Source organism: Salminus brasiliensis, chromosome 7 (genome assembly GCF_030463535.1).
Source record: "Salminus brasiliensis chromosome 7, fSalBra1.hap2, whole genome shotgun sequence".
NCBI lineage: Eukaryota > Metazoa > Chordata > Actinopteri > Characiformes > Bryconidae > Salminus > Salminus brasiliensis.
This window is the reverse complement of record NC_132884.1, coordinates 930,804-948,974: the sequence shown is the minus strand read 5'-3', so window position 1 is coordinate 948,974 and position 18,171 is coordinate 930,804. Positions and strand designations below refer to the sequence as shown.

Sequence of the window (18,171 nt, the reverse complement as noted above, 5' to 3'; positions counted from 1 at the left end):
GCAGGTCTGATGTCTATATATTAGACATTAACTCAACAACCAATCAGTCAGCACCTACCAACACTCCAGCAAGGCTGCTTTGAATGTGTGTGAAGATAACTCCAGCATGGCTTTTAGCAACACCACAGAATTCCTCACCTACCTTAAAAAAATGGTCTCTATTACTAAATGAAGGGTTGAATTTAAAATTGGAATTCCCCAAATTTCAATGTCATCTCACATTACTTTTGTCCAGATACCAGAGACAGTAGAGACTCCAACAAAAGCAGAATCAACTCTTCTAATAATGAGCAGGTGTCCCAATACTTTTGTCCCCATAGTAAAAGGAAAGGGCCCCTTTAACAGCGGTCACAATAACATTCCATTCGGCTTATATGAATTAATATAACAGAAACGTATAGAAATCCATTTCTACTGAAGTAACAATATTTTATTGGACAACCGACACAAATATGACCAGTTTGAATATTACAACAATCCATCGACACAAACATCTCTAAATAAGCTGTAATGAAATCACACAGACCGGTTTAGACTTTATTAGCCACTTGGTGGCGCAGTATCCTACAGACTACATCATGGACGGAGGATAACGTCTCACAGCAGGTGTGTCTTTCTGCTGCCTTGAGGAAACAATGGCTAAATATGGAATGAATATAGGCATAAATGTACATTAACATGTTATAAAACCCTGGAGGGTGGTTCCAGAACTTCACCCTGCTTGTACTGTAGCGCCATCTTGTGACTGAGGTGGAGATCTACACTACTGGACTAATGTAGAGTTGATGTCAAGAGCTAGGACCTACGTTTATGAAGTGTATGGTCCAGGAGTGCCAAAGGCCTGTGTAGTCTAGGGTCTGTAAGAGTCCAATAGAATCCACTCAGCTCTGGAAATAGACTCTTTTCTCCTGGTGGATCAAGGCGAACCATAGTCTCGCTGCCTGCTAGCTTGGCGCAGTTAGCACTGACCTCCAGATTGACCTTCTCCACAACGTTGCATGAGCAGAACAGTCATTTTCACATCCTTCAGGGGACGGCACATGCAGTTCTCGTTTTTCCCACGTTGTGGAAAATTGTACAAACAGAACCTCGGAGGAAACGCTTTCATACTTTACTGTGACTCCCGTCCCTCTTCTGGGCCATGATGCGGTTGTAGACGTAAAACTTGACGCTCTGCCAGTCTCTGTTCTTCAGAGCTAGAGGTTCGGCTCTAATGCAGTTCTCGCAGGGCGTCTTTCCCGGGACGCGGCAGGAGGTGATGAAATCCTTCATGTGTCTTTCCACAGCCTGGACTTCACTCACACTCCAGGTTTTCCTCTTCTTCTGTTCCTTTCTTTTCTGACCTGAAGGAGAGACTGGAAACGCACCTGCATTCAAAACAAACGAGGAGACAGTCCAGGTATTACAGCAGGGCCGGGGCATCAATCATAAAACTGTTAGAAAATCAGAAAAACGGGGCTGATGTTTATTTCAAAAGAGGAGCCGCTGTCACATCCATCAACGGTCATTTCAGCAGGACTGTCCAAACAATCATATTCAATAAAACAAAATAAGCATTAACAACTGTGAGGAATGTAAAAGTTCCATACACTATCCAAAAGTTTGTGGACACCCCTTCTAATGAATACATTCTGACACAGATGTGCAAATGCTCACACACACAACTTGTCTAGTCCCTAGTCTAGAGAAGTACTGTCCATAGAATAGGACTCTCTGGAGTAGATCAACATCATGAACCTATCGTCACCATGCTGCCTAATGCCAGGCGTAGGCTAGAGGGCTATAAAGCCCCCCAGCATTTAGCTGTGTAGCAGTGAAGGAACTGTGTTCTCTGGAATGATGGTGGTGGAGCTCCATCCAGTATTTTTGGGATGAGTTGGGGAGTTGTAGACCCCACATCACAACACCCCACTGCTGCTCCACAGACACCAGATCAGGACTGACTTTCCTAAAAGCATCTTGGTACAAGAGCCGTAAACGGTTGAGCAAGCATCACAATGAACACACTCTCCACCATTTCAGATGACCTCCTAACACTGAGGTGAGATTGGGAAACTGGGTCCAGATCAGTCTCGTGTGTGAGGACATCTGAAGAAGGCACAAACAATAATACTAAACAATAATACTAAACAACACACTGTGAAAAACAAAGCTGCTAAAATGGCATAGGCCTATAATTATGTAGAGAACCTTAATTGTTAAGAATTATGTTATAATAAATATATAAATAATAAATATATATCCATGGTACCTCAAAAGTGGTGGTCAAGTGTATTATTTCAAGTGTATTAATAATTTAGCACTATACAGTGTGCTTATTGTTGTTTGTAAAGTACCTCAAATAATCAACGAAATATCATCACTGTTGTACAAAAACTATGAATATTCATTTTTGCTGTTTTTAAAGTAGCTGCTTTTTCTCGTAATGAGAATCTAGCAGTTGTTCTTTATATTGTCAGACTTTTATGATGAATGAACCAATAGAAATGCTTCAAAATGTAATAAAATATTACATTAACGTCCATTGAAAGTTATGTTAGAATTTCAAGGTCTTTGTATGATGGAGATGATTATGTTGCCCAGTTAACAATATTTAATAATAATATTATAAAAGCAAATGTATATGATTTTAGTTATGACGACAATCTCAAACTTTGAACATATTGACATATATGCTGTACAGTTTAGTATTACAAATGTAACTGACTCACTTGAACCTGTGACACCTGTGCACAGTACAGTGTCTTCTACCGCACTTTCATTTACACTGTGCGTACCTCCGGGTGCTGAGCATTCCCAGTTTTTCCTTCCTCTGTCATTGCAGAGCTCAAGCTCCTCTACAGGACACAGAAAACAGTGGCAAGTTTAGAGTCGGTCAAACACAGCTGGATTTATTTTGGGTCATCACAAACAAACAATCCTTAACTCCAGCACAGACAACATGCACACAGCAGCGGACAAACCAGAAAATAAATAAATAAATAAAAGTATGAATAAAAACAGCATGCAGTTTAAATCTAAATGAACAATTCTCATGCAGTGTGAGAAAACACATAACCAAACTGATCTGAGACGTTTGGAGGTTTGAAGAGAGCATGTGATGATTTAGGCATGCAGTTAGTACCATGCTACATGCTATTAGCTTGCGTAACTGCTTGTTTAGCTACATTAGCCCTGTAGCTCCAGTGGAAAACTACTGAAGCAACTTCAAGCTGAGCTGAAACACCAAAACACAGATTTTGACACATTCTGAAATAGTCTCAAATGTGAGTGAACACAAGCTCTCATCGGCACCCTGGTAGGTTAGAGGAAGAGAGTGAGGAAATGAGCGAGAGACACATGCAGAGCAAGCAGGACAGAGACAGAAGACATCATATATACCATTAGGTTGAACATTGATGTCAGAGAAGTTCTTGCCCATGAACTCCACCATTCTGCCTTGTTCCATTGCAGTGAGAACTTTATAGACCTTCGCAAGCTGCAGGGTCCTTTCAGGCAAAGGGTAATACTCCTCATGCACGATCAGCTCGTGACCAAGAAAGTTCGCCAGCTGGTTGATCTCTGGATCCCCCAGGTTCAGGACCGTGGATAACGTGGCGATTCGCTTCCTCAGCTTGCCACAAGTGAGGGCGTAAGCGTCCTTCGCCCCACAGGCTGCAGCAGCCACCCGGACGCAATCCGAGCTCCTGTAGTGCGTGTTGGATGACGGCCGGGCAAAGACGTAAGGGTTCTCTTTGAGAACTCCGCAGACTTCTCGTTTCTCGGCCAGCAGCTGCAAGGCACGAAGCATTTTGAGGGTGAGAAGGATGGGCACCGGTCGGGCACCTTCGGGCCTGATGACTATTTTGTAGAAGTGTCGACACAGCTGTTTCTCGACCTCGGTGAGGGCCCAGTCTATGTCCGTAGGGGGATCAGCAGAGTCCCTGGACAAGAACGTGGTCAGGGTCATGCTGGACACTTCTCCTTCTCTGCTGCGGTTGAACAGAACAACTTGAGTCAGACACACCTTCGCCAGGTCGGACCAGTACTTGGTAGAAGGGTCCGCAGACAGCTGGGCCATGCGCTCGTCTTGCGTCTTGTTCAGGAACATGTGGAGCTTCTGCACGTCTTCCGTAAACGCCAACAACGTGGGCGTCTTGAACTTGACATCTTCAGTGTTCTTCGACACCGACGTCCAGAGCAAATCGTTCCATCGGTCTTCGTGGATTTTTTGGAAATCCCGCAGTTTCTGAGCCAAGCCGCTGTCTTTCGGGATCACCACTTTGGACCTCACGAGTCGGCTGAGCTGCACAAGCCAGATCGAGAGTTTCTTGGCCAGGGACGGAATTTTGTAACTGTTCGTTTCGCTGTTGTATTCACACGCCTGCCTCACAGCTTCCACCACCTGCATGCAGTTGTACGGGTCGAGGAAATCCTCCAGTTTCTTTAGTGACGCGACTTTCCTCCCCGTGACCAGCAGCTTACCCAGCTCTCGTAGCTTCTGCCGGATGATGCATCCCTGGTTCTGCTGAGGCGCTCCACTTTTGTTGAGCCAATATTCTCCCATCTGAAGAATGCAACTGTCGTTTTTGACAGCATCCGTGACTTCATCTGGGACCATGAAGCTTAATATAGTCCATAACGCCGGGCTTATGTTAGCAGGCACAGGCTGCGACGCTGCCACAACGGACAGGGTGCGGTTCTTTCCCGGTTTCGGGACGTACGTTTTATTAGGACTCAGTTTGCAGACTTTCATGTGCCTCCACAAAACCCTTTTGTTGAACAGTCCTTGGCAATGCGCACAATGCATGAAGTCACTGGCCTTGACGACCCCCCGTGGCCGTTTGCAAGGGACCAGGTCGCCTTTGCCCGACTTCAGCACGGCAACGTTGTGTTTGTAGTTCCCTCTCAGGCGAAGCTCATCCAACTGCAGCCTCCTCTCCTTCGACCCTTTCGGAAAGCCGCGGGCTTTAGCGACTTCTTCTTCTTTTGCATGCACGTCTTCCAGATGTCTCGCCATCTTGCTGAAAGGTTTGGAGCAGAACAGGCAGTAATGCTTCTTGTTGTATACTCTCTTCCCGTCGCCTCTTCTTTGGCTTCTGTTGACTGCAACCGTTCCTTTGGATTTGAGATTGCTTCTGCGTCCGCCGGCTTTCGGCTTCTTCGCACTGGAGCTGGGTTTAGGGGACTTGCAACCTTCTGAGCAGCTGTCGCGAGTTTCTTCTTTGGAGTTTGAAGGAAGTTCCTTTCCGCTGTCCGAGGCAGAATCCAGGAGCTCATTGGAATCCTCAGAAAATAACTCTTCCAACTAAAAATCAGAATTAATAACAGGTCATTTAGATACACTGGGAAAGAGAGAGGGCCTCAAGGGTTCTTCAGCAACAGCAGTGGTTCTATCTAGAACTACAAACACATAAAACACTCTTGTTTGAGAAACATGCTATAAAACTGCAATTCTTTTATACAAAGATAACCTCTTGTAATGGTTTGTAGAAAAACACTATTTTAAAAAGGGATGTATAAAGTACTTAAAAGGGTTCTTTTTGTTTGTTTTTTATTAAAAATGTCATTTCATTTCATTTTTTTAAATAAAATTATAAAGATATCTGAGCTGTGTTTTAAGTCACATATCAAAACATTTCACCATGGAAAAGTTCTTTTTCAGTACTTACAGAGCACAGATTTCACAGTTTTATGGAACATTAGAACATGGATTATTATAAAATGTGCAAAATAGACATCACAGAATCCTGCCTACTAATTTAGGTAACCTGTTCGGTCAGAAACTGTACATGAATGCTGTAGATGAGAAACTTACTATGCTTCTAGTCTTCTTTAGTCTTGATGTACACACGTCATCATCACTGTCTTCAGAGGAATAAATGTTTAATCCTGAATAGGGGTTGTGAGCGTTTCTCTCATTCTATAAAAAGAAAAAGTTCAATGTATTTGTAAACACAATTTAAAAAAAAAAAACAAAAACAAAACCCTGATATTTTGGGTTTTACATCAAATCCTGTTGATATTAAAACATCACTAATTTGTCAGTATTAAATAAAAACTGAATATCAATATCTAAAAATGGCTTATTATTATTATAGACACTTATACAAATAAACCACTAAGATTACTGTGAAACTCCTCTACCATTGCTACAATATTTATATTATGAATTTCAATGTAAAATCAGCTGATATAGCAGGTAATTTATTTACTAGGGTTAGGGTTAGGGTTAGCTCTGTATCTGCGTCAATGCTGCAGTCTCACTTAACAGGACTCGATTCTGATTATTTTCAAAAGGTCATGATTAGCAGGTTGGAGAATTGATCTTATAATAAATAAATCTCTTATAATAAATAAAGCTGAGTCCAGATTTAGTTAGAATATTTAGAACATGTAAATGTACAGTTTCCAACTATAACTTGTATATAAACACAGATGGTTAATTGGCTATAAGAACTTGACAGTTGAGATCTGAGAGAAAGTAATCACAAGCCTTCCACTACAAACACTGTACATTTTAAACATCGCTGTGGTCACTTAAACACCAACCTGGTCACCCGATGAGCCGATACACGCTCAGACGTCCAGCAAGACAAGACTAAAGTAAGACCTTTCCTACTCTGCCTTTTGAGTGCAATGTACAGCAGCAAAAGCAGCTGACCCAGGATCGGCACCCAGTGTTTTTGTGACATCCTGGTCTGAGGTCTGGTTTATTGGGGGGCGTCTTTTAAAACAAAAATAAAGTGAAGCACCAAGTAAAACCCCTTGGATAAAAAGATTTGGATTCGGATTCGGATACAGAACACTGACACTGCTAATGAGGCTTGGGCAGATTACTGACATTTAAATTAGTGTCAATGTTTGGAGGTTATAAGACTATTTTTCATTATTTTTTTATTGCTTAGTACTAGAGTTCTAGTCTATGGTCAGTTTAAGAATGTAAACACTAAAAAAAAGACACATAATTAGTCTATACAAACAGAACATCCACTACTTAACTACAGAACACTCAGACACAGGACACTCTGAGCACCACGCTGAATGACTGTAGTGTAGAGGTTCAGGCTGGTAAGGAAGGCTGAGATGTAAATACAGCAGACAAATGATGAGGCAACTTTTAAAAGTAAAGAATCTCTGGATGAGAACAGCGTTGATGCCGTCTGTACAGAATACAACCATCATTAAGAATGATTCAGTGATATTAGGAGTGAGCCTGGTTGGTAATTATATGGTGATTATAACACCACCAGGGAGATGCAGGGTAAGAGTAAAAGTAAAAGAAAAAAAGGGGATTTTCAGAGTTCTTCAGTAAAGGCAATAGATCTATATAGAACTATAACAAATTGTGGTTTCCTTGCTACTGTCAGCACTAGCTTGCTTAAAGAAAGCTTGGGCCTGGATCTCTGTAAAGCGGCTGTGTGAGAACACCCTGTGAAAGGCGCTATATACATACATCTGAACTGAACTGGCTGCTTAAGTGTTTGCAGTTCATATAGCACCAAAAAGGGATACACTGTCTGTATCTGAGTCAAAGAACCCTTTTGAGTACTATATAGATACAGAACCCATTGCTGGGAGTGTACGATACTTCATCGCTGAATCTAGATCAATTTTCCTGTAAAGAAGCACCAGTTCCAGACTGAGCTGTTAGCTCAACAGTTGTTTTCTAAACCTCTACTTTTTATTCAAACATCTTAAAGGTTGTAAAAAAGAAATGTACCTGCTGATTAGACGTTTCTGAACTGGCAGGTTCCCGGTTATCCGCTACAGGCTTTGACTGGCATGGTGAAAAGCCATCCACTGCAGTCGTATCAGTGACTGTGTTGTTCTGCATTACCTGCAAATGTATTTATTGATTAATTTGCTGAACTGGGGGTTGGAAAAACAGCTGGGTACACACAACAGCAGCTCTTGTGCACTGCCAGTCAGGCTGTGGTGGAAATCCACATGATAAACAGACTTCCCCTCCTGTTCAAGATCCAACACACAACCTCCTCCAGTCCACTGTAAGATTTGTTTATTTTTACTGCACAACTAAAAATAGACAAGGCCTGCAGGACTCGTGCCTGGTTCCCATATAGGAACATGACATTGTCTACAGTTCAGTAAGAGCCTATAATCATAGTCATTTAACTTGCATAATATTAATAATTAACATATTAACATGTTTACTGTTGTATCATTCCTTCCATCCAGAACTGTAACTTTTAGGACTATAAATCCTAGATGCAGCTAGAACAATCATTGTATGGCAAAAGGCTGTAAAGACATACATTAACTGCATTAACATAAATATTAGAACACACACACAAACATATATACATATGTGTGTGTGTGTGTGTGTATATATGTATGTATCCAATCACCCCCCAAATTCCAGTCAGCAACACACACTCTGGCACACCTGCCAACATCTCTGAACCCCTAATGCACATGTTGTGATTTTGTAACTGAAATGAGTAAATAAATAAATCAATGAAAATATATAAACGAGACTTACAGTACCTGCCGTTTGGGGGACTTGGAGTTGGAAGCGCTGTAATCCAGTGGAGGTGGGGGCTTCCACTGGGCTGATGAATAGGCATCCTGAGCATGAGCCTCAGCAGTTGGATGGTACTCCATTACCTGTAATATATTATACAAAGAGAAGTGTCAGATTTCTGTGTTTGTTTATTTATATGTTTATGTATGCATGAATGCAGGCATTCTTTGCTTATATACATATTTAAAAGAAATCTAAACAACAATACTTTGAATCAGAAAATTCAATCTTAATACTGTTCAGCCTGATTGGGCCCAAATGTTTTTCTGCTGATATCTGTGTCAACTGACACTTTGTCAGTGTCAAGCACAAATCTTGTGTCTCCAAAATCTCACCTTTACAGGAGAAGAATCAGTTATTGTAAAAGGTTTTGTAAAAAGTCATTTTGAAGCATTTCTATTGGTCCGTTCATAATGAAATGCCAGATTCACATCAGGTTGAAAAAAGAAAAACAGCAAACAGGGAGATACAAGCCTGTTGTGTAACAGTGACTATTAACTGGTTTTGCTAAAGGCAGGTGGCACCATTAAATGCAGTGTTTGTGTAGGAATAAAGAAGAGACTGGAGGCCTACCGGTCCTGATGGGGCTGTTCTGTAATATTAGGCCTGCTACAACCATCATATTTAGTGTAAATGACTAATTAATGAGCCTATAAATCTACATGTCATCAAACATTCACCTCTGAAGGTAGATGGAGGTGTAATACATCCCCTTAAAGCCTCAATTGGAGGGGACTGAGCGCACATGAGGTTCAGGGGTAATATTACAGGTGCATCCAAATACAGAGGTCACTTTGTGTTAGACAAAGGTTTCTGACCACTGCTACTCACTGTATTACGTCTCCTATTGACAAACACTGGATGTTTTGATAGAGAGTTGGTCTGGAAGGCAGAACTTCAGATCTTCATTGCTAATGGAAAGATTAGTATAACACACACGTCACACAGCACTGTACCCTCACAGATCACCCTCCATAATTCTACCAGTTCTTTTATCTGTAAGGTCACCATTTAGCTATATAAAGAAAAACACCAGAAAACAGTCAAGATGCTCAGTAATGTGGTGGACACTGTGCCTCTCAAATAAATAAATAAATAAACAAACAGTATCATTATAATCGCACCCTCACACACACATTAATATAAAGAAAACTCACAGTAAGCGGCTGTTTGGGGGACTCTGCGCTGGTCGCTCTGTAACCCAAAGGTGGTTTCCAACCTCCTGTCTGATAGGAATTCTGGGAATTACCATCAGCAGGTGTGCGATAATCCATTACCTGCAAATAAATGTTATGTTAGTGTGTTTGGGTTCATACGACAGGAAAGATTCCTCAGCTGTGTATCAGGTGTGGGAGAGCAGGCATGGGCTCCGCGAGACCACCGAATGCATCCTGGGGTACCTGGCACAGAGACCAAGACCAGGACTGTTCACTTATACTGTCTAATATATCCAACCTTTGACAGAAGCCACTGGAAGCAGATCATCATGTTATTTAATACACCTGGCAGTGGTTTTAATGTTAGGGCTGGTCAGTGTATACTACTATCACTGTTATTATTATATTTATATATTAGTATAACACTACTGGGTCAAACCTGCAACTGAACAGTTCTAAAGAGAACAAGCACTCACTGCTTCATATGAATTATTATAATAATTAATGACTTAATAATAAAGACTACTCCACACCTGCAGTGATGTGATGCTATCAGCACCTTTGTTTATCGTATTTAATGCTTAATAAGATGTTAGTAAAGACAATAGCTCATATTACTGTCTCCATGATCTAAACACATCACTCTTTCTTGCACAGCTTCCTAATCGCCAGCCTCTTCCTCCAACTGCCCGTTCCACCTTAAATTCTGCAGCCTCACACGCTGCTGCCTGCAGGCGCCCGAGGGCTACAGCTGCAGTATTTAAGGTGGAACGGACAAGTCGAACAAGAAGCTGGTTAACAGAAGGGTAACTTCAGCCTCGGAGAGAATTTACTGATCTCAACTGTCATTTAAAGCATCACAAACCCCTCGCTGACTGGAATAACCCACATAAAGCCCGGCAGAACCAGACCCAGACCCAGACCCCCGGTGTGTGTTGTTGTTGTTTCGGGCTGCCCCTGCAGTCTACAGCCCTACAGGCCATTCCTGCACCCTAACATCCAGCCAGCCTCTCTAACTCCGCGTTTCCCACATGCGGCCAGTTCTGAGGCTCTGCTTTACCTTTGATCTGGACGATCTCCCCTGTCCTTCGGCCGGGATTCTGCAGAAGCAGAGAAAAAAAACCTCCAAGAAAAAAACTCACTTTTTCCACCATCCGATGGATTCGCCTCCTTCCTGTGTGGCCTGGGTTGCCATAACCTGCATTAGCGCCCCCTGCTGCTGCTGGAGTCTCTTACAGTCACAATTCTGCTGTTTAAAATGTTTTAATTAAGTTTCTTCTTCATTAAAAAAAAAATATTTGTCACAAATATGTCTGTTTGTTAAAGCTCGGGTGAGTCTATGCTAATCTAGGCAGACAGATAGATTAATAGACAGACAGACAGACAGATAGATAGATAGATAGATAGACAGATAGATTGATAGATAGATAGATTAATAGACATACAGACAGACAGATAGATAGATAGATAGATAGATAGACATACAGACAGACAGATAGATAGATGGCATGAATCCTCGGATCTTAGTGGCAGCGCTTTAGTCAACTGCACCACTCCGAGCCCCCAAAATACATATTTAATACTGATTCGCAGTTATAACTAATTTTCCAGTTCAGGTACATGGGTGATGGGTGACACCTAAAATCAGAGGGAAGTTGCCTTTTTTCAGGTTGGAACCACCTCCTTAAAATGTCAATACAGGCCCCTTGTACCAAAGCTCACAAGATTCTGTTAATTAGTGGGTTGGAAAAAATGTGTGAAAAGAATAGAATTGATTAAAGCAAAGAAATGAAAACACAAAACTGCTTTTGTTTGTAATATTTTGTTTTGTAACATAAAACAACAATCAGCACACACTACTATACTACCCCTTGTACACTCCACCCCGTCCCATCCCATCCCATCCCATCCCGCTCCGTCCCGTCCCGTCCCGTCCCATCCCGTCCCGTCCCACCCCATCCCATCCCATCCCATCCCATCCCATCCCATCCCATCCCATCCCATCTAATCCCATCACATCACATCACACCCAATCCCACCCAATCCCACCCAATTTTATCCCACCCAATCGCACCAAATCCCATCACATCCCACCCCACCCCACCCAATCCCATCTCATCCCATCCCATCTTATCCCACCCAATCCTATTCCATCCCATCCCATCCCACCCAATCCCACCCCACCCCACCCCACCCCACCCCATCCCACTCACTGTAGCTGGATTTACAGTATCAGCTCTATCTGAAGACAATTTCAAGCAAAGATTATTCAAAAAGTGGTTCTTCTCTCACATCATGTAGAGCAGTGTTTCCCATCCCAGGTCCTACAGGATCCTCCTGCTCCAGCTGATCATTTGATTAACCAGCCTTTTCCAGTGTTGAGGGTTACTACCACCGTGAAGGGCGGGGGGTTGGTTCTTTAGGGGGTTAGAACCTTGTGTTTTTTAAACCTTTATATTTAAGAGTGAATTATGAAGTTATAAATGCTGTTCAATGCTGTTCACCTTATGAACGTCAGTTTTCCTGCTCTGTGGAGAATGAAGACTGGTTGGACGAACCCTGTGAAAATGTTGATTACTGAACACATGTCCAGAGCTATGTAGAAATCATAATCAGACACAAGGTTTTCCAGGCAGTATGTAACGGCTACTGGGAGGTTTTGAGTGAAGCAGGTCAGCAGGTTGATGAAGACTATTAGAAAGGCCTTCTTCTTGGCAGCGTTCATCTCCCCCTGCTCTCTCCCCCCAACATCCCTCGGCCCTGGATCCCTCCGCCTTCTCAGGATCGCCACACAGCAGAAGAATTCTACAGTCAGAACGACGACACACATGATTGACAAAAGTTTGAAGGCGAAATCGAACCACATACAAACAGCAGTGCCCAGCACCAGAGCACACACCCACACCACAGCCGAACACGCTACCCGATACCTGAGTGGCTTCAGCCTCAAGAAAGTCACAGGGTGGACCACGGCCAGGTAACGCTCCAGACTCACACAGCACAGAAACAGGAGGCGAGCCGACATGCTGGTCACAAACAGAAAGTCCAGCAGCTGAACAAGTGAAATGCCCCAGTTTTCCAGAGACAGAATGAGCAGAAGTAACGACATGGAGAAGAGGATTTCAGCAGCAGCGTGATTCAGCAAAAAAACGACTGATACATCCACTCCTCCACCTCTGGCCAGAAGGAGGAAGATGATGTAGCCCAGCAAGAAATGGATGGACAGGGTGGATCTCAGGAGGATTAGAAAGCCAGTAAATGTCTTGTAGAATTCAAGAAAGGTTGAATTTGACAAAGCTAAATTCATCTTCATCTGCTTCTGTAAAAGCGCCAATATAGTACAAACATGCAGACTGAGAGCAAACACAGGATCCCACACCAAATCATACAGCATTTAAACTATCGGTGTGGACTAACTGCATCAGTAAATGACCTTTACTCTCTCTCTCTGCAGTTCCAGCTGTGTGGTCATGTGTGGTCATTACCTCAGGGTTTATGTCCACCTTAACTAATCAATCACTCTGTCCTGAGTTGCATTTCATTCAAATCTGAAACATTTAGGATCTCATTTGTTCTTCTGCTCTTTCACCGGCCGTGTTTGTGATTTAGCACACATATGGAAAGCAGGAGAGATCATGCAAAAAAGAAAGAAATGAAGAAAAATAGTTCTGTTAAAGTATCTAAACAAATAGCACAGCATCTCAGATCATCCATATTTCTGTCTGAGCGCTAGCACACACTCAGGGTAGCAAGGGACAAGCCACTACTCTCCCAAACAACTCCCACTGACAAGCTGCCCATCTCAGGTTTGCTCAGGATTTGCATGGATGGGCCTGTTAGAAGAATGTTCTGAGGGCAGATGAATCCAAAATAGAGCTTTTTGGTTGAAATGACAAGCGTTACGTTTAACAACAAACAAGCACTGCATTCCAACATAAGAACCCCATCCTAACTGTGAAGCATGGGGGTGGCAGTATCATGGCTTAGGTCTGGATTGCTGCCTTGAGACCAAGATAGCTTGCTATTATTAATGGACCTGTGAATGAATTTGGGATCATACCAGGCATCTAGTGTCTGCACATAAATCCCACTACTGAATATTCAGTGATAATCAGGAATGCACTGGTTGGCCTTTATTTCTCACAGCTGGAGAGGTTGTTGGCAACTGGAAGTACCCGAATCAATGTAGAGAGAGCCTTATTAGCTGAAGCCGACTTGCTTGAGGGAGCGTCCCATACAGTGATGTACACCCATTGCATTGCCTAAATGGATTGAGAATGACAGATGTGGCCACTGCTCCACCTCTGGACAGGAGGAAGATGATGTAGCAGAGAAAAGCCCAGCAAGAACTGGATGGACAAGGTGGATTTTACAAGGATTGATAAGAAAGGAGATCCGATTCCTCCGAGTCCAAGGAGGGTAAAACCTGTCAGAGTGGAATTCATCTTCTCCTGTAAAAATGAACGACAGAGAGAACTTCAACATGCAGATTAAGAAGAAATATGGAATCAGCATGTTTACATGAACCAACTCCAAGAGTTTTAGATGGGAAATACAGTGCCTATAAAAGTATTCACCCCCCAAATGTAATGTCTCCCTCTTGCACTGTCCCTCTGTGAGTGAGGGTGGTCTGCTCCACACTCTAAAACATAAAGGTGCTACAACAGGTTCTTTGAGGGATTCCATAGAAGACCCACCTATGGTTCCTTATAGAATAATTTTTATATCACACATAATAGATTTTATTATAGACAATATTTTATAGTGTGTTTATTGTTTATTCTCACATAAACAGCTGCAACTGTAACAACGGTAATTTTCCTCCTGGGATCAATAAAGTATTTCTGGTTCTAATTCTGATTCTGATGACCTTGGAATTGATGAAGAGAATGTCAAGAGAACGTTTTTTGGGTCTTTAAAGGTTCTTCACACTCACACATCTCAACATAAAACATGGTTCTCCTATGGCATTACTCAAAGAATCATCTGTAGAACCTTATTTTTCAAAGGTGTAGGCAGATTTACACATGTGCCGTATTCCTTCCATTCCTCGCTGACGGATTTAACTGAACTCCAGGAGATGTTCAGTGACTTGGACATTGTTGTTGTGTCCATCCCCTGACCGATACTCTTCAGTAAGCTTCTCTCAGAGCCATGTGGAGTGTTCATGGTGTCTTCATTTGTAGGCAGGAATACTGACTAACCAGAGACTGGAGCTTCCAGACAGGTGTGAGACTCATTCGCTGCTCTCAGGTGATCTCCAATCCACTAGCTGTGAGACTACCAGCACCACCTGCCTGCTGGAGCTTGGTTGAATTAGCTCAGTCACTTTAAATGGGGGTGAATATATATATATATATATATATATATATATATATATATATATATATATATATATATATAAATGTAATAGTTGGAAAAAAGTTATTGATATAATTTGTATGTTAGAACAACAAATAGGGCTTGTATCCAGCTGGTCAAATCAATCACTGTGCAGTGAGTCACATTTCATGCAAATCTGATAAGCATGTAAGGCAATTTTTGTTTCTTTCACTGCTCAGGTTTACAGAGGCAAAAACACTTAGGAAAGGAAAAACTCCCTCACTAAGAGGAAGAAACCGCAGTCCGAGGAACCCATCTGCCTTAGGTCGGCCTGCACAAGTCAAGTCAAATTTATTTGTATAGCTCTTTTTATGACTGTTGTCGTCACAAAGCAGATTTACATAATTAGTAATTAGTAAAAGACAGAGACAAAAAAAGAAATAATGTAAGACATGAAGGATCAAAGACCCCCAGTAAGCAGACCCCAATGACGACAGTGGCAAGGAGTACCTCCCTCAGAGCTGGAGGAAGAAACCTTGGGAGGAACCAAGACTCACAAGGGGGACCTGACCCGTCCTCCTCTGATCAGAACTATTTAAACATTATTGATAAACATTACTAAACCAGATACAACAGATAGTTAATAGTGGTGATATTAATAGTGCAGACAGTTACGAGTGCACAGCACAAACACACAAACCAACGACAATACACAAAGAAAAATGAAATTTCTTAAAAGCACTTAAAAGCCGATAAGAAGAAGTGATGAAGCCACATTTCAGAGATATTTACCTGCACAAGTAGCAGAACAGTTCATTCAGGAGCACCTAACGATGGACAGTTTTCCAGCTCTGTGTAGAATGAAGACCGGCTGCACAAACCCTACAAACATGTTGATAGTTGTAGAAGTTATATCTGCCATGTGGAATTCATTACCCGAATATTTTCAAAGCTATAAGCAACAACTACTGGGAGGTTTTGAGTGAAGCAGGTCAGCAGGTTGATGAAGACTATTAGAAAGGTCTTCTTCTTGGCATTAATGGACAGAGCAGATCTTCCAAAGACAGAGAAGACCAAACTCTCTTCACTGGATCCCAGAAGAGTGGCATTTGTCAGAGTTGAATTCATCGTCCTCTGTTTTAAAACAAGGACATGTGAGAAGAAAAGACACACATGCAGATTTAGTGCCAGTAAAGAGCAGGAGCAGGAGAGATCCAATATATATATGAAAAACCCTAAAACTAGACTAACTGCACCAGTAACACGACTCATTACCTCAGAACCCACTGCAGCTCTTCTCTGATCATCTACCTCTGCTCTCTCTCTCAGGATCAGCTGTGTGGTCAGATGTAGGAGATACCTCAGGGGTTATATCCAGCTTCACTAATCAGTCAGTAGTGAGTCTCATTTCATGCAAGTCTGATTCATTTTTCATTCACTCTTCTTTTACTGAAGGGTTTACTGGATTTCCCAGGTTTACTGGTTCACTGCATTGTCCTGACCTGTGTTGTAGTTCAGAATGTAGCACTTAGTTTTCAGGTTATAAAGAAATGTAGGATCTCTACGCTTTGAGAAAGAGCTCAGGGGCAGCGTAACTCAGCAGAATAAGAGCCAATCTGAAGACTTCACTGTCTAACAGCCTGTTCTGCAAAGCTCCTTCACCATCACGTTGTGGTGTTGGATACTGGTGCATACTGGTGATGTATGAAATGAATGGAAATCTGAGGGTGGATTTAATTGCGAAGCTGTTTTATTTGGGACAATCCAACACACATGCTCATCACAACTGGCAGTGGTCAACACACCATCACAGCAGTGCAGCTACGTCTATAATCAAAATCAAGAAGTAAGCAAAGATCAAAATCACAGAAAAAAACAAGAAAAGAAAAAATCTGGTTCAGAACTCAATCTGTAAGACCAGAGAGTTCCCTAAGAGAGCTCATGTGTGTGTGTGTGTGTGTGTGTGTGTGTGTGTGTGTGTGGTTTCAAGTGGGTGGATTTATGTTGGTGAATTCAGTTGAGCTGGAGATGGGAAGAGCAAATCTTTACCAGTAAAGTCCCAATGGAGTTTCCTGCTCACCTCCTGTATCCCTCGGACCCTGGACCCCTCGGCTGTTGGAGACTCATGTCTGATATAATAATCAAGATTTGAGAACTTGTCAAAACACAATCTGAGCTTCTGCAATGTTTGCACAGGTCACATTGTTTTTTAATGTTATGAAAGATTATGGATCAGGATTTGTGGACAGTCTTATGGAGGTTCTTTCCAACTGCTGGTAGAGTCCGTCTGATCAAGAGATGGGCTGTGGTTGGTGTTTCTGATAAAACTGACAATCAATTTCATTATGAGATATTTTGATTATGATATGTCTTATCTACAGAAACTTCATTATTGATGTTGTTTATCATTTACTGCTCTGTTCATCATTCTGCACACATCAATCGTCCTTATTTACAGCTTTATGACCTTCTATATAATAAACATACACAGCAGAATTATTTTATATACTTTTATGTGATTCAATATTTCTTTTTTATTTAACTGAAAGCAATGCATTTCACAGACAATACATACAAGTGTTGTAACAGCATGTTGTAAATATACAGTAAATAAATATACAGTATTAATTCAGGGCAAAAAACAAACCAGGTAATTAACAGACAAACTTGATGCTGACTTTATGCTGATTATCTGAATTTATTGCCCTCTGCTGCAAACAATGACCCACGGAAAAAGAATGTCAATATGCAAATATGAACGAGACGAGGAGAGATCATGCAAATGGGAACAAATCTTTCTAAAACAAATAACAAAGCATTTGAAAACATATTCAGATGACTGATATAAATACACGAGCCCGCGCCACCGCACACACACACAAATAGAACAGATAGGTCATCTAAATCCATTCAGCAACACCTCAGTTTTCCAGCTCTGTGGAGAATCAAGACTGGCTGCACAAACCCTGCAAGCATGTTGACCACGGTGAAGACACCAGATGCCAAACTGAAGTCATAGTAGGACAGAATGTTTTCCAGGCTGTACGTGACAACTATCGGCATGTTTAGAGCCAAACAGGTCAGCAGGTTGATGAAGACTATTAGAAAGGCCTTCTTCTTAGCAGCATTCATCTCACCCTGCTCTCTCCCCCCCATATCCCCCGGCCC

The 18,171-nt window shown here is 42.0% G+C and overlaps 1 protein-coding gene across 3 annotated transcripts; it reads right to left on the bottom strand.

The window, feature by feature from the left end:
• Positions 1-408: 408 nt before the first annotated feature.
• On the bottom strand, positions 409-10,854 carry LOC140559717 (uncharacterized). Of its 3 annotated transcripts, none has more exons than XM_072683303.1 (9): positions 10,742-10,854; positions 9,682-9,801; positions 9,356-9,435; positions 8,488-8,607; positions 7,703-7,819; positions 5,798-5,902; positions 3,382-5,287; positions 2,712-2,837; positions 409-1,367 (listed from the first exon to the last, which is right to left on the bottom strand). In XM_072683303.1, the coding sequence occupies exons 4-9, from the start codon at positions 8,602-8,604 to the stop codon at positions 1,105-1,107; spliced, it is 2,634 nt and encodes an 877-aa protein (XP_072539404.1). In that variant the 5' UTR covers positions 8,605-8,607; positions 9,356-9,435; positions 9,682-9,801; positions 10,742-10,854; the 3' UTR covers positions 409-1,104. The 3 variants fall into 3 exon arrangements, with proteins under 3 accessions (XP_072539404.1, XP_072539405.1, XP_072539407.1); XM_072683304.1 differs by having other exon boundaries at positions 10,824-10,849; XM_072683306.1 differs by having other exon boundaries at positions 1,280-2,088.
• Positions 10,855-18,171: the final 7,317 nt, after the last annotated feature.